We start from the raw sequence: 16762 nt of genomic DNA on the forward strand, positions 1-16762 counted from the left end.
TGCATACAAAGTCCTTAGCTTTAATGAGTCAAGATATTTGTACTGTTAACCAATAAACTTTACAGGACTATAGTCCTCTATTTTTAAAGAATAGTTTATTTTGTACCAGGATTATGGAAAGAACAAAGACTGAGACTGCTATATCAGGACATTATGATTTATAGAGGACAGTCCTCATTCATAAGAGTATCTTCAAAGTCTTCTAAAATAATTCTTGTGAAGATATAGTTGGTTGGAAGTTTTTTTTCTCCAGTTTTTTAGTAAGAAGAACTAATATGTGGGTTGTGGTCACACTCAGAGTTTGGTAGCACAGGGACAATGTTGCAGGTTTTGGGAAAATTGATGCAGATTTTGTCAATTAATGATTATCTTTTGCTGCTGTGATTCAGTCTGGTTATTTTGCTGACTGTGTCAAATTCACTGTCAGAACTAGTTGTGTTACTTTAGTTTTGAGGAGGCCTAAGATTTCAAGGTCGATGCCTCCTAAAATTATGACAATGTTGTGCTTCGTCATGAAAAAGAAGTTATGTACCTACCATAACGTTCCATGTTAGTTGTCTTCATCTCGCCTTCCTTCTTGCTATTTGGGTTCGGAGCCGATCCTCGGCTCCGACTCGACCATCTTCTATAGCTCGAGAGCTGTTTACTGTCTCGAGGCTACCCCTTATCCCAGAATGCCCAGCGTCAGCTACCCAGATCTCGTTTGTGATAGCACACACTAGACATAAGTAGAGTAACCAGTTACCTAAAAGCTGGTTGTCCAATACACCTAAACAAAGAAAGAGTCATAAATTACCTGCCATGTGAAGTAATAAAAGATACTCAGCCAGTGAATACCAAAAGGAACTCCTCTCAATCCTCTAGGAAGGGGGAAGGAGGGAGGGATGCAAGAAGGAAGGCGAGATGAAGACAACTAACATGGAATGTTATGGTAGGTACATAACTTCTTTATGTTAAGTTGTCCATCTCGCCTTCGTTCTTGCTGTTTGGGACAGCATCCCTAGCACCTAAAATCCCGGGTGGCTCATTGGAACAGACTCTTCAAAAAAGTAGAACCAAAGGAAGCTCTGCTCCGGGAGACCATATCCACCTTATAATGAGAGATAAAAGTGTGAGGGTTTGCCCAAGTGGCAGCTGCACAGATTGAGTCTATGGGCAACCTAGACTGAAAGTCTACAGAGGTGGCTAATGCTCTAGCAGAATGACATTTTGGTTTAGCTGGTAGCTCTTTATTTCGTAACTGATAAATAAAGGCAATAGTATCAGATAACCATCTGGATAAGGTCACCTTAGAAACTGGAAGGCCTTATTTGTTGAAAGCATAAGAAAGAAATAACTGGTCTGACTTTCTTAGTTCCTTAGTTCTATGGAGGTAAAAACACAATTCTGCCTTGTTGCTGTGATTGGGAAAGAAAACTGGGAGATCTATGGATTGATTTAAATTGTTCTCTGAGCAGACTTTAGGAATAAAGGATAGATTGGTCCTCAGAGAAACTCTGCCCTTGTGAAACACCAGGTAAGGAGGATGAGCACATAGTGCTTGAAGTTCTGAGACACGTCTAGCTGAAGTGATAGCAACCAGAAAAAGTGTCTTCCAAGAAAGAAATTTTAAGGAACATGATGCTGCCGGTTCAAAGGGAGGCAAAATTAAGGAAACTAAAACTAAATTGAGATCCCAAGGAGGAGGAGGATCTCTAACTGGGGGTCTAAAAAGAGATGTTCCTCTCATAAAGGCCTTGCAGAGCTTATGAGACATTATGCTAGAATTAAACATACCGATATGAAAATTAGAAATGGCAGCTAGCTGTACTCTAATGGTAGCGGAAGCAGCACCAGACTGAAAGAGTTGTGCTAGAAATTCAAGAATTTCATGGACTGGGGCTGAGAAAGGATCCAAATTTCTAGATTCTGCCCAGAAAAAAAAATGTTTCCATTTACTAGCATACATTTTCCTCATAGTAGACTTATGTGAGGAAACAATAATATCATGGACTGCTGGGGAGATACTGGAAAGCCTGGCTAAGGTTGGAAGTGGAGTAACCAAACTGTGAGCTGGAGAGGTTGAAGGGATTGGTGCAACCTGCCTGATTGATGAATCAGAAGATCTGGAACCGGGTCCAGAATCCACGGTTGATCCAGGAGGTGGAGGTGCAGGAACGGGAACCATATCTGTTGAGGCCAATATGGGGCAATGAGGATCATTTTGCAACCCAATGATTTTGCTTTCTGTATGAGTCTTGGTATTAGGGGGAAAGGGGGAAAAGCGTAAAGGAGTCCCTGAGGCCAATCATGGACTACAGCATCTCTGGGTATATGACCTGGAAGAGGAAGTAGGGAGAAATAGCTGCTGCATTTGTTGTTGAGAGGAGAGGCAAATAGGTCGCAGCAAGGCTGTCCCCATTTGCGGAAGATAAGATCCGCAACTTCCTGATTCAGAGACCACTCGTGAGGCATGAGGATAGCTCTGCTGAGCCTGTCCACTATGACATTGGATTTCCCAGGGATGTGCGTTGCTATCAGAAAACGCTGGGAGGAAATTGCCCATTGCCACAGTCTGAGTGCTTCTCGACACAAGGGGTAAGACCTGGTCCTGCCCAGTTTGTTGATGTACCACACCACTGACATGCTAAATAATAAATAATAAAATACGGATGGCAAGAGCAAAGCAAAGCAGATGTCCCAAAACAGCATATAAATATCCTCGATACCTCAGTATCAGCTGTCTGTTTGGATTGCAATGGTCCCGGAAGGAAGAGAGTCTTGAAGGGCTTGCAATGCTAGGAGCACTGCTCTCATTTCTAGGACACTGATATGCAGATGGTACTTGCGAGGTTGCCAAGTGCCTTGGACTGTCCTGCCTAGATAATCCCCCCCAACCCTATCAGGGAGGCGTCCGTGGTCACTGTGGCTACCGGAAGGGGATGTATGAAAGGCCTGCCCTGAATTACTAGTGGGGAGACCATCCACCAAGAAAGGTGCCTTTTGCATGTTTCTGTGATCAGGATAATGTGAGACATGGGTAGCTCCTGGAAAGACCAATGCGTGAAAAGAAGCCACTGAAGGATTCTCATGTAGAAACGTGCTAATGGGACAAGAAGAATGGCAGCTGCCATGGAGCCTAGAGGTTGGAAGACATATCTGACTTGAATCCTTTTGCTCTGCATTAGAATTAATACTTGTTGATGAATAGTGGAAACTCGTTCCTGTGGTAATCTTGCAAACATTTCTTTTGTGTTTAATTCTGCTCCTATGTATGTGATAGACTGACAGGGCAACAAGGCAGATTTTTCGAAATTTACTGCAATGCCTAGTTGAGTGCAAGATGTGACTGTATAATCCCGTTCCTCTAAGAGTTGATGCCTGGTGGTAGCAGTCAGGAGCCAGTCGTCTAGATAGGGAAACACCTGGAATCCTTGACGCCTCAGGTGAGCTGTGACTACTGCCATATACTTGGTGAACACCTTGGGGGGCTGAGGTGAGAACAAAGGGCAGAGGTCTGAACTGGTAATGACTGGCCCCTACCCGGAAGCGAAGAAATCTCCTGGAGAGTCTGTCCATCTTGATATGGTAGTACACGCCCTGAAGATCTATCGAGCACATCCAATTGTCCTGACCCAGAAAAGGGAAAATGGAATGCAGTGTCACCATCCAGAACTCTTCTTTTTGTACAGATTTGTTCAATCTGCTGAGATCCAGTATTGGGCTCCAGTCCCCTGTCTTTTTTGTTACTAAAAAGAATCTTGAGTAAGTTCCGGATCCTAGTTGGTCTGCGGGGACTTCTTGAATGGCTCTTTTTTCTAGCAGTCTTGAAACTTCTGTGACTGCTTGATCCCTTAGATTGGGTGGGACATCTGGGATGGACTTTTTTGATTCTATGGGGGATTGATGGAAGGGAATTTTGTAACCTCCAGATATAATGGATAGTACCCATCTGTCTCTTGTTATATTTTTTCAGGCTTTTGGGTACAGCGGAAGTCTTCCCCCGACTGCCTCCAGAGGAGAGCAGTCGGGCAACCCTTCAGGGATGCTGGAAGGGCTTGGCAGAGAAGGTTTCTCTATCACCCTGGTTTTGCGGTCCCCCTCTGCCACGAGGGCGGCGTCTGTTATTGTTGTTTCCCCCTGTGCCCCTGGGGAAAAATCACCACGTGTGTCAGGCAAGGGTCCCTGGGATTTTCGGAACCACATCTTTCCGCTCTTCTGACCCTTGGGATAAGGTCTGGAAGGGGTGGAAAAACTGACTCCCATGGCCGAGAGAGTCTCGCCTTCCTACTCACACCTGGTCAATGTGTCTTTCACCTGAGGCCCAAAGAGAAAGGAGCCATCAAAGGGAGTATTAGTGAAGGACGCTTGAAAGGGTTCCGCAAACTGACAGAGCCGCATCCAAGCATGTCTCCTGAGAGCCACACCTGTCCCTGCGGCTCTGCTCGCTCCATCGGCTGCATAGGAAATCAGCCTCATGGAGGAGTTGACTATGGAATTAAGAGTCGCAAGTTGAGAAGCTAATTTGGCTGATACTCCCTCAGCTGTAGGATCTTGAAGGGTATCTCCAAGCACTTTCAGGAGATCCCTTTGAAGACGTGTAAAATGGCCTAGATAGTTCAAGGATATCATTGAAAAGGTCGCTGAAGCAAACATTCACTTTCCATATCTGTCCATCGTCCGAGACTCTTTGTTTGGAGGATGAACAGATGAAGAGGTTTCTGCTAACTCTTTCTTGGTGGCTGCTGCTACCACCATAGCATCAACGGGCACACATTTGGAGAGGAATTGTTTGTCCTGGGGGGCTGTAATAAATTTGTTTGGTCTCCTCGGAGTAGGTTCCACAGAATCTGGAGCTGACCAAGCCTTTCGAGCCACTACAGACATGAGTGGATCGAAAGGAGGAGATACCCAGGAGGTGGAAGGTCGGGAACCAAATGCATCCAGGTATACAGACTCGTCCTCGGTAGGGGCTAGGGAAGTCCAGTCCCTCCTCTGTCAAAGCATTTCAAGGATGTCCAAAAAGGAAACCTTCAGAGGGGGACCTTGGGGACCCTTCCGATTCATCCATGTCTGTATCTGAGGTGACAGACTCAGGGGGGTCTATGTGCTTCCTCTTGCACTTCTTCTTCTGGGGAGGCTCTTCTGAGTGATCAGGGGAGGCTTCTGAAGAAGAGGGATCACCCAATGGGGTGTCCTGGGGCATAGGTTCCCTACACTTGGGATCTGGAGGAGGAGTGGAGGTTGGAACAGACACCATGGGGAGCCGCTGGAGCTGGCAGTAGAGCTGTTTTGGGGGACAGCACACTCCACATGACCTCGAAGGTGTCCTGACCTCTAGGCAGAGAAAGCTCCGGCTCCGAAGAAACAGGAGTCCTTCTCCACGTCGAGGGTGATGGCTCCAAGGCCGATGTTGGAGCCGAGCTCACCTGCGCCAAAGCTCTGAGGGGGAGAACGGGGTTGGACAAGGGTCCGATGCCACTCCCCCCCCCCCGGAGCCGATGAGAGAGCCCTGGTGCCCAGATCCCTAGATAGGAGGTACAATCGAGGTAATCGGAGCCGACGTCGGAACCGAAGGAGAGATGATGATCGATGCCGACGGTTCTACTACCTGCGTATCTATGGTCTCCAGCTCTGAGCTAAATGTAGTCAGAGGAACGAAAATACAGGCAGTTGGAGCAGATACCTGTTGAGTTGGCCTGGACAGTAATTTTGCAAGTGCCTGTGACTTAAGCAACCTACTTACTACTCTCTCCACATCATGATCTGGTAATTTAGAGGATCAAGAGGAGTGGGAAGAATGATGGCTACGTTCACTCTGTAACAAGGGTGACTGAGGTGCCGAGTAGATGGACTCCAAGGATGGAGACCTCAGTCTCTTATGGCTCTGAGACGGCACCGAAATAGCAGATGAAGCCAATGGAGGAGTTGCCTTGTCGGTGCCAGCCAGCACCGACATACTTGGTTGGTCAAGTAAAGGAGTCGGCTCCGAAGGTGGAGCCGACAGCTTGACAGACTTAGTGGATTTCGCTGGCTGAGTACTTTTAGCCGGAGAATCCTGAGGCTTCAATAATCCCCGAAGGATTAATTTGTTTTTGCGCTCCTGCAGGACCCTTGGACTAAAAACGTGACAAATAAAACAGGAGTCTTGAAGGTGAACAGTATCCAAACAATATACACAACTAGTGTGCCCATCTGTCAGAAACATTTTCTGACAGCATGAGTCACAGTTTTTGAAGCCAGATACCTTGGTATCTTTAGCCATTTTCCTAAAAACAACCACAACAACAATAAGAAAATGCTATACTACAAAACTAAGAAACAAAGTCTTTTTTTTTTTTACAGTTAAGGAACAAATAGGAGAGCCTCTAATTTAAACGGCTGTTCTAAGGGGGGGAAGGGAGAACTCTCTAATTTAAATGAGTTCAGGGAAAACAGAAGGCCTGTGAGTTATGGAGCGACGGTACAAAGCAACAACACACAAGAAAGCGATAAGGGATAAAGTAATATATCTAGACAAAAACTTGACAAATGTTTAAGAATAAACAACAATTATAATAATAGAAAAAACTATACTAAGCCTGAGCCAGTAACGAAGCAACCTTGCAGCTGAAGTGGCAAACGATATCTGGGTAGCTGACACTGGGCATTCTGGGATAAGGGGTAGCCTCGAGCCAGTAAACAGCTCTTGAGCTATAGAAGATGGCCAAGTTGGCTCCAAACCCAAACAGCAAGAACAAAGGCGAGATGGACAACTTAACATCAATATTTACCTAAAATATTTTCTAACGTATAAAGTAGAAGGGAAAATGTATAAAGTGGCAATGTAGACATTAAATTATGTTTGCCATGGCTGTGAGAAGTAGTGTCTAATTAGGTTCAGTATCTAAACTTAGATTGCTTTTCTTGGTAACAATAATATGAATGTTTGATTTAGGTTTTAATACTGTAATATCCCATTGCCAAACTTGTGTCCAAGATGGTAGTCCTGGAAGATGGAATAGTTGTGGGCAATGTAGGCTGGCATCCAAGCATCATCTTTTAACCAAGATTCTGTTAATGCAATAATAGCGAGGTTTCTTTGATGCAGTGTCAAAAATTCAGAAAATGCCTATCTTGACTCTGCTGGTGTGTCAACCCCCCCCCCCCCCGAATAAAAGAGAAAATTCTTTACATATTCATGTATTTAAAAAAATACAGTCCAATCATGTGTGCTGCTATGTACTATAAAAGTAAAAGAAAAATCAGTGACTTATAATAGAAAAAACAATATGCGGACTGATAATTGGCCTTAAAATAGTGCACCAAAAAATTACCCTACTTTTAATAGTAATTTTGAATTGAACTGAAAAAAATATGGAACACGTTGCATTTGATTTGATTAACATCACTTAATGATTTTTTTGTTGCTGAGTTTTAATAAACAAGTGCAGGGTTACATATTTCTTATATTTTTGTTCATTCAGTTTCTTTGGCAACTCTGGAGGTGGTGAACGCTGGTGTGTCACACAAAATGTCATGGCATGTCACCTTTGACACGTGTATCATAGGTTTGCCATCACTGTTCTAGGGGAAGGCATTTATTATTGGTACTATGTTCGTATTTGCTACAATAAACAAGTTACATTCAGGAGCGGTATGTATGTTTCCAATTAATCTGAGCAGTAAAATTGTTATGAAATGATGTTGGCTATGAATTGTGAAAATATGTTTGGTAGGATGGAATCTAGTGATAGTATGAGAAATGGCAGTTCAGAATTTCCTCAGTGTTAACATCAGAGTAGTTGGGAATACTGATTCACCACAGGGGAATGTTGGGGTGGGACTGGGGTAAGACAGGTACAGACTGTGTGATGATGCTGACAGAGCAGGAGATGGAAGACATGTGCACAATAAATAATGACAAAAAGGGTTATAAATATCTTTTATTAATATATAATATGATTTTCAGTAAAATATGTTAGGGACTTTTCATGTATGAGTAAAAATATTGAACTGTATGCTGGGATGTCCGGTGCAAAGAAGGCCATGGCAGCTGCATCTGTAATGTGTGACACAAAATGGCAAACAATTCCGTACTGGGATATGTAGTACAGAACAACACAGCTATATCCTGAGATGTGTGGTACAAGATGTATTTTAGCAGCATGCTGAGATGTGCAGTACGAGCAAGTCATGCAACTATGTGCTATGATGTGTGGCAAAAGTGTTAGTCAGTTACATGCAGGGAAGGCAAATATAAAGTATCATGCAGCTGTATGCTGGGATATGTGATACAAAGAAGGTCAGGCAGTGGCAGCTGCTACTGAGATGAACAGTGCAAATTGTCACACAACTGTAAACTGGGATGTATGGCACAAATTGAGAAGTTACAAGCTAGGATGTGCAGCATTGTGTCATGGAACATGAACATTATGAATCTGCAGGCTGAGATATATTGCCTAAGGAGCTCATACTGCATTATGCTGGAATCTGTGGCATAAGGAGGTCATGAAGCTGCATTTTTGGGATATGAGGCATATGGCATGTGGTGTCAAGAAGTAAAAATGCAAGGATGTGCAGTACCAAGTGTTACACGACTGCATGCAATGATTTGTGGCATAAAGTACTGTGTTGCAAGCGAGGTGTGTATCAAACTGTATTGTACAGTAACATGCCATAATGTGAGACACAAAGAATCATGCAACTGATATTGGGATATGTGGCATAAAGAAGTTGTGCAGTTACATTCTGGGATGTGAGGCAAAAGGCTGCAATGAAAGGAGACTATGAAGTGTAGCACATACACACATGGAAATTAAGGTGTTGCATAAACAAAAGAAGCATGATTAGTCCCACTCACTTGCTTATGGTTTCTTCTTTCTCTTTCAGCGTTTCTGAGTGGTTCCAATCTAGTCTACGTTTCTCCATTTCAAGAGTCTCACAGTGGATCTGTAATTCTTTTATTTGGTTTTCAAGTTCTTGGGTGCACTCAGAATGTGCCTGTTTCACAGAATTAAGCACTGCATCCTTTTCTCGGTTATGGCGATCCAGTTCTTGATGTCTACAGAACAGTAACATGGAAAGTGTGATTTCTGTGCGAGATGTACTGTTTATGTTTTTAATTTACATCAACTCAGCCTCTCTTCCCTTTCCAGTCCCACAAGCTATCCTGCGACTTTGCCGAACCCAGGGTAATGGCAACCCCCCCCCATTTTGATTTACTATACTCATTCAATAAGGAAGGAAGGCAGGAACAAGTCCATTCTCCTCTTAAAAAGTAGTACATGCAGTTTGGAGTCCAGAAAGACCAAATTGAGCCATTCCTTAGACTCCATAAGTTCCCAAATGAATTCCAAATATTTATGTATGCATTCCTCACACACACCATCCATAAAATACAGGTCTGCTGGAGATATAACCACACTACTCCACATATGATCAAAACGTCCTCTGCTTATGACATCCATTCTGTATCTGCCCTGTGGTATGGCAAGAGGGACAATTTGGTTATGTCTGGAAATAAACCATTCATGCATTGTTTACTGACCCAGTCATTAAAATGAAATACCAGATTAATAATCTTAGTCATTCTCACCACAGAACGTGCAATACCCATCACAAATACCTCCATCAGTAACCATCTCAAAGTGTTTAAATGGAAAACTTTTACAACTCCCCAGTAGCCACAAAAAGGTTTTGATTCTAACTCAGTCATGTGAGATGTGCAATAAAGTTTGCTGCACCCCACAACTAACAATAATGCTACCACACTAAAGTAATGTGCAGCCTAAAGGTAATAAGCATGGCAATGGGTGCTGCGATAACCTGGGTTACCAGCAAATAATGCTTTACAGCTGACAGAGTTAAAAGCCGGAAATCTCCTCTAAATCCAAATGAATCTGGATTAATACATGGCAAAAATATCAATCAGAAACATGTAAAGTAACAATACATACAATTTCTTACCATGGAAACTACACATACATAGCAGATCAAACCGAATAATTTAGGAAACCCATAAAATATATTAAGGACACTATCTTATAAGGAACTATTAAGATCAGAATAACTGGTTTACTAATGAATTCTAAACATATGGGGAACACCAATAAAGACATTTTACACAATGTCCTACTGCAGATAAACCACAGTAAATGCCCCTGAAATTTCAGAGGACTCCATAGGACCTTTAACAAAGAACCTACAATGTAAAGTTTCCCAGTATCTGTGCATGAACATCTGCCAACAAAAATGTCAAGCTGCACCCCAAAACTTAGCATTTCTAGTAACTGTGTCCAAAGTAAGGCAGTAACTCAGAATCCATGGAATGTATACATCAATATATGTATTTCTGAATACACTACAAGAGCCATACCTCGTAGGGTGTTCCATGGAATTATTCTGTATCTATATCCCAAAATCTAGCAGTGAAGAATCCACAAAACTGTTGCTAAAGAAGCTGTACACTACCCAAGAGTCTTTATTCCACACTATAACAGCAATACATTTAGGAGCTATACCCTCAAACAATCCAGTACAGAAAGTATCACTAAATGTCATTCTACCATCTATTTTTCTGAGTCTGTCAGACAAAAAATGTATCCCATCTTAGCAGAGACAAACCAACCCATAATGTATTTCATATCCTAATGTACAAACTTTATTAGAGCCTGATTTCTCCAAATTATCAGCTTTAAATACCCTCAAACATTAAAAATGCCCACCCAAGACTTGCATACCAAAATTTATCACAAGCAATATCATAAAACTTACTTTCTCTGGAATGTCTCTTTCTCCTTCTCCCAGCGTTGTTCAAGAATATGAAGTTTACCTCCTAGTTCTTTGATGCTAGATCAAACAGTTAAAATAATTATTTACACACTTGCACACAACCACAAACAATTTATTTTGTACCAAGGAAAACAGCACTTTTTAATGTCAACATGAAGGAAAGTTAAACATCCTACTGAAACAGTGCTTGAGTGAAAGTGGCATTAAAACTAAAGAAAAAACTCAGAGCTACAAATGGGAACAATATTTAATGTACCAGAGACCTCCTAGCAAGTACTGTCGCTTTCTATTTTTTTTTCAAATGTACTGCTATACTCACACACAGAGACACCCTTTACTTGCATTTTATAGTATTTTTTATTTCAACACTGCCTTACTCTCAGTTGAAGGTGACCTGCTGATGGGAAGCTGCATTCTTTTCGTTCTCTACTTATTTTGGCCATGTTTATGTTATTAAAGTAACCTGGTGGTCATAGAAATGTAAAACATATACCAATCAAAAAAAAAGAACATACTTAATTCCAGGGGTCTCTCAAAAGTGAACTGTGGGAACTCAATCTACATCTCACACATGAAGGAAAAATGTCTTGTGATGGCTACTGTTTGCCAGTCATATCTTATCATACAGCCTTTTAAACTCCAACTGGCTACAAAACCCAATCCTTTAAACTTTAAATTCCAACAGACTACAGGCAGTTGGAATTTATCAGGTTCACCGATAAAACAATAACCTAACTTTTCCCACTGTAAAGCATAATTTCCTTTATGTAAAGATAGTACTGTCTCTTGCACCTACAGCAAATGAGTAGCCTTTTTATAGGTAAAATGTTAGGGCAGTCTGGGACCACTGAAGACATGTCAACACTTAACTTTTAATACCAGCACACAATGGGAGTTTCTGTGACCACAGAACACTTTTAAAGCTGGGATTCCAGATACCTCACTTTATCAAGAGAATACAAGTAAAGGCTAAATTTGCAGATGTCAAATAGTTAAGGAAACAATGAGTAAGCTAGTCTAAGCAAGCAAAATCTTTAAAGTAAATCAAATAAATCCTTTGTGTTGATTTACATTTGATTACTGGAGTAGTACACTGATAACGACTGACCACAACTGCAGGATTCACGAAGACAACAAAAAAAGAGAACAGAAAGGCAGTATGTTGTACATATAAAAAAACAGAACAGAAAATAGCTATATATAACAAACACTGTACAGTAGCAAGTAAAAGGAGTAGCAATAATTATGAGAAATGCATATTTTACAATTCATATGACTGTCCTCTTGTTTAAAAAGTTAAGAAGCAACACAATTATAGTCTAAAAATCAAAAAAATGTAAATAAAAAAAGAAGTTATGTACTCACCATAACGTTCCATCTGTGTTGTCTATTTTCATTCTTCCTCAACAGTTGGGTTTGGATCCATCCCTCATAACTGACTCTGCTGTTATTTTAGTTCATGACCACTAGAGAACTCTTGAGCTCCTTCCTTACCCATAATGCACTATCCCATAACATACCTCAGATCTTGTTTGCTGGTTTACATAATCCAAGAAATATTATTATAATTATCCTGGTAGAAGAAACCAATATCTGGAGCTCAACATAAGGAACAGTGGTGTCCTTATAAGCTCTCCATTAGTCATTAGTTGAAAAGGCAGGGGGTTGGTGGGACGGGAGTTGAGGAGAATGAAAATGGACAACACAGATAAAGAAGTTATGTACTTACCATAACGTTCCATGTGAGTTGTTTATCTCACCTTTATTCTCATTGATGGGTTCGGCTCCGACACAGCCGATAGCACAGCTCAAGGTTTGCCAGCAGCTCGAGACCAAGCCCCTTATCCCACAATGCACTGCTGGAATTACCTCAGATCTTGTTTGCTGCAAGTAACAGCATATATATATATATATATATATATATATATATATATATATATATACCCTTTTATTTACTTCTACCAAGAAAACTTCCCGAAGGGGAAGAAGAAATATTGAATAACCAGGATAGTACTAGCCTCTAAGTCAAAAGTCAGCCAGGAGGGGGAAGGAGGGAGGCACGTGAGAATAAAGGCGAGCTAAACAACTCACATGGAACGCTATGGTATAACTTCTTTATGTGAAGTTGTTAAATTTCGCCGTTTATTCTCACTGATGGATAGCATCCCTAGCACCCTCAATCTTGGGTGGCTCATGGAAGTATATTCTTCAGTACCGTGGAACCAAAGGAAGACCTGTCCCTTGAAGCCTTATCTACTTTGTAATGCGTGACAAAAGGTATGAGGCTTAGACCAAGTGGCTGCAGCGCAAATATTGTCAAGGGTCAATTTAGCTTGAAAAGCAGAGGATGTAAAGACGGCTCTGGTAGAATGAGCCTTACGTTTGTGTGTTAATGGCATGCTCGCATTCTCATAAACAAAGGATATCCAATCGGTTAACCATTTAGATAAGGTTGTTTTAGCCACTGGATTGTCTTTTCTGGCTTCTGAGAAGGATACAAAAAGTTGATCTGATTTTCTAATATTCTTAGTTCTGTCAAGATAAAATCTGAGCTGTCTGTGCACATCAAGTTTGTGCAGCATGTATTCCAATTTGCTAGAGTGATTGGGAAAAAAGACTGGCAGCTCAATGACCTGATTGATATTTGATTCAGAACAGGCTTTAGGTAAAAATTAGAGGTTTGTTCTGAGAGATACTCTATCAGCATGGAAAATCATGTAAGGTGGTCTGATAGATAATGCTTGAAGTTCTGACACTCTGTGGGCAGAAGTAATGGCCACAAGAAAAATAGTTTTCCAGGATAAATATTTGAGATCACAAGAAGATGCTGGTTCAAAAGGGGGAAGAATAATTTGAGACAGCATAAAGTTTAAATTCCAGGGAGAATGGGGAATTTTGATAGGAGGTCTCATGTGAAGAACGCCTTTAAGAAAAGTCTTAGATAATTTATGGCCCATAACATTTGAGCCACCAAACCCAAGGTGAAAATTTGAGATGGCAGCTAAATGGACACGAACTGTAGCAACTGCTGCCCCTTCCTTAAAAATCTTTGTCAAGAATTCTAAAATAGATGATAGCGGAGCTCGGAAAGGGTCAATTTTCTGTGTGTTGGCCCAAATTGTGAACCTTTTCCATTTACTGCCATATAATTTCCTGGTAGATGGCCTATGAGAAGACAAGAGAATTTATCTTGTATCTTCTGAAATTGAATGAAGCCTGGCAATTAGGGGAAGTGGATTAGCCAAGCAGTCAGTTTCAGGGACTGCAGTGAAGGATGGAGGTCCCCTGACGGGTGCATCAGAAGGTCCAGAACTGGGTCCAGGATCCATGGATCTTCCATCAGATGATGGTGGAGAAATGGGAACCAAATCTGTCGAGGCCAGTAGGGGGCTATGAGAATAAGAGTCCTTCCCAGCAATTTTGCTTTCTGTAAAAATCTGAGTATCGATGGGAAGGGTGGAACTGCATAAAGGAGACCCGGGGGTCAATCGTGTAAAAGTGCATCTCTCGGGGGATGATCGGGAGGTGGTATTAGGGCAACGTAGCTTCTGCATTTTGAACTGATGTGGCTGGCAAAGAGGTCGCAGCAAGGCTGGCCCCATTTGCGGAAAATCAACTCCGTAACCTGTTGTTTGAGAGACCACTCGTGAGAGAGCAATATCCACCTGCTTAGCTTGTCCGCTATCACGTTGTATTTCCCCGGGATGTGCATTGCTAACAGAAAACGCTGGGACAACACAGCCCATTGCCAGACCCTGAGGGCTTCTCGACAAAGTGGGTAAAAACTGGTTCCACCTTGTTTGTTCAAGTACCAGACCACTGATATGTTGTCCGTCTGAAATGCAATAGTTCCCAGAGGGAGAGAGTCCTGAAAGTACTGCAACGCCAAAAGTACTGCTCTCAACTCTAGAACATTGATGTGCAGATGTGATTCTTGATCTGTCCATGTGCCTTGGGCAGTCTTTCCCTGAAAATGCCCCCCCACCCTATCAGGGAAGCATCCGTGGTCACAGTGGCTACTGGGAGTGGGGGGGGACAAAGGGTCTTCCGATTGTGACATGAAGAGATGTCAACCACCACCGAAGGTCTCTCTTGCAAGAATCCGTAATGAGAATCATGTGTTGCATCGGTAGTTTCTGGTACGGCCACTGAGCAAAGAGGAGCCACTGAAGTATTTGCATATGCATCCTTGCGAGTGGTATAGCCAGAATTGCTGCTACCATCAAACCTAGCACCTTCAATACCTCTGCTGCTGTAGCTTTGTTCTTTGATTCCAGTGAGCTGACGTGTTGGCAGAGAAGTGAGACTTTTTCGATAGGAAGACGTAGAGTGGTAGTTGAGGTATCTAACTCTGCTCCTATGAAAACAGTATGCTGCGATGGTGATAAGGCAGACTTTTCGAAGTTGATTGTAATGCCTAATTGATGGCAGAGTGTCAGAGTGTATTATGTTGCCTGAATCAATTGATGCCTGGAGTGACAGCGGTGAGGAGCCAATCATCTAGGTATGGAAACATCTGGAATCCTAGATGTCTCAGGTGAGTCGTGACCACTGCCATGCATTTGGTGAACACTCTGGGGGCTGTAGTGAGACCAAAGGGCAGGGCTCGAAACTGGAAATGATTGGCTCCCAGCCGGAAACGTAGATGATCTCTGGAGCATCTGTTCATCTTTATGTGATAGTACGCGTCCTTGAGATCTATGGAGCACATCCAATCGCCTTTCCCTAGGAAGGGAAGAATGGACTGAAGCGTGACCATTCGGATCTTCTCTTTCTTTACGAACTGGTTGAGTTTGCTGAGGTCCAGGATAGGTCACCAGTCTCCTGTTTTCTTTGGTACCAAAAAGAATCTTGAGTAAGTTCCGAATCCAACTTGGTCTGCTGGGACTAGTTGGATGACTATTTTTTCTAGCAATCTGTGGACCTCTACGATTGCTTGTTCCCTGAGACTGGGTGGAACATCTGGGATTCTGTTTACAGGTATGGGAGGGGAAGAGAACAGTATGAAATATCCTCTGGAAATGATGCTTTGTACCCATGTATCTGATGTTATGGTTAGCCAGGCTTCTGGGTACAAAGACAAGTGACCCCCGACTGCCTCCAGAGCCAAAAAGTTGGGCCACCTTTCAGGGGCGCTGGTAGAGTTGAGCGGAGTACTGACCCCTGTCACCCTGTTGCTGCAGACCCCCTCTGCCTCGGGGGCTGCGTCTTCCATTATAACCCCCTCTTCTGCCTCTAGAGGGGGGTTCTCCATGTGTGTCCTGAAAGGTTCCCTGTGCTTTTCGGAACCACATTTTCCCTCCCCTAGGGCCCTTGGGGTAGGGCCGAGTAGGGGTAGAAAAACAGACTCCAACGGCAGATAAGGTCTTGCCTTCCTGCTCACACCTGGTTAAAGTTTCCTTTACTTTGGGCCCAAACAGTGATGAGCCATTGAATTGGGTATTAATAAAGGAAGACTTAAAGGCTTCTGCAAAGGAACAGAGACGCATCCAGGCTTGTCTTCAAAGAGCAATGCTCGAACTAGCGGCTCTACTCGATCCATCAGCTGCATAGGATATGACACTCATAGACGAGTTTACCACTGAGTTTAGGGTAGTGAGCTGGGCGTCGACTTTGTTGGCCATTTCTGCAGCTACCGTACCCTGGAGCGTATCTCCTAGCTCTTTCAAGAGATCTCTTTGTAATCTCGTAAAGTGGGTTAAGTAGTTCAGTGATCGCAGAGAAAAAGTCGCTTAACTAAACATGCGTTTCCCATATCTATCCATGACCCTAGATTCTCTGTTAGGAGGATGAATAGATGTGGATGTCTCAGACACTTCCTTTTTGGTGGCTGCAGCTACCACCATGGCATCAACAGGCACTCTCTTTGTCAAAAATGGCTTGTCCACTGGGGCAGACATGAATATATTAGGCTTACGAGGAACAGGTTCCATTGCCTCTGGTGACTCCCACTCCTTACGAGAGATCAGTTCCATGAGCTCGTCGTAAGGCAGAGACACCCAAGAAGTGG

The 16762-nt window shown here is 42.7% G+C and overlaps 1 protein-coding gene across 1 annotated transcript in view; it reads right to left on the reverse strand.

Moving 5' to 3' along the window:
• Positions 1–16762, reverse strand: part of CCDC57 (coiled-coil domain containing 57) — a 3049962-nt gene that overhangs the window by 2127648 nt on the left and 905552 nt on the right. The window contains exons 6-7 of the mRNA XM_044069731.1: positions 10735–10809; positions 8822–9022 (exon numbers count right to left, since the gene is read on the reverse strand). Of these exons, the coding sequence (XP_043925666.1) occupies positions 8822–9022; positions 10735–10809 (276 nt within the window). The remainder of the gene's footprint in view (positions 1–8821; positions 9023–10734; positions 10810–16762) is intronic.

This window comes from Protopterus annectens, chromosome 4.part0 (genome assembly GCF_019279795.1).
Source record: "Protopterus annectens isolate FY-2018-M chromosome 4.part0, PAN1.0, whole genome shotgun sequence".
Lineage (NCBI taxonomy): Eukaryota > Metazoa > Chordata > Ceratodontiformes > Protopteridae > Protopterus > Protopterus annectens.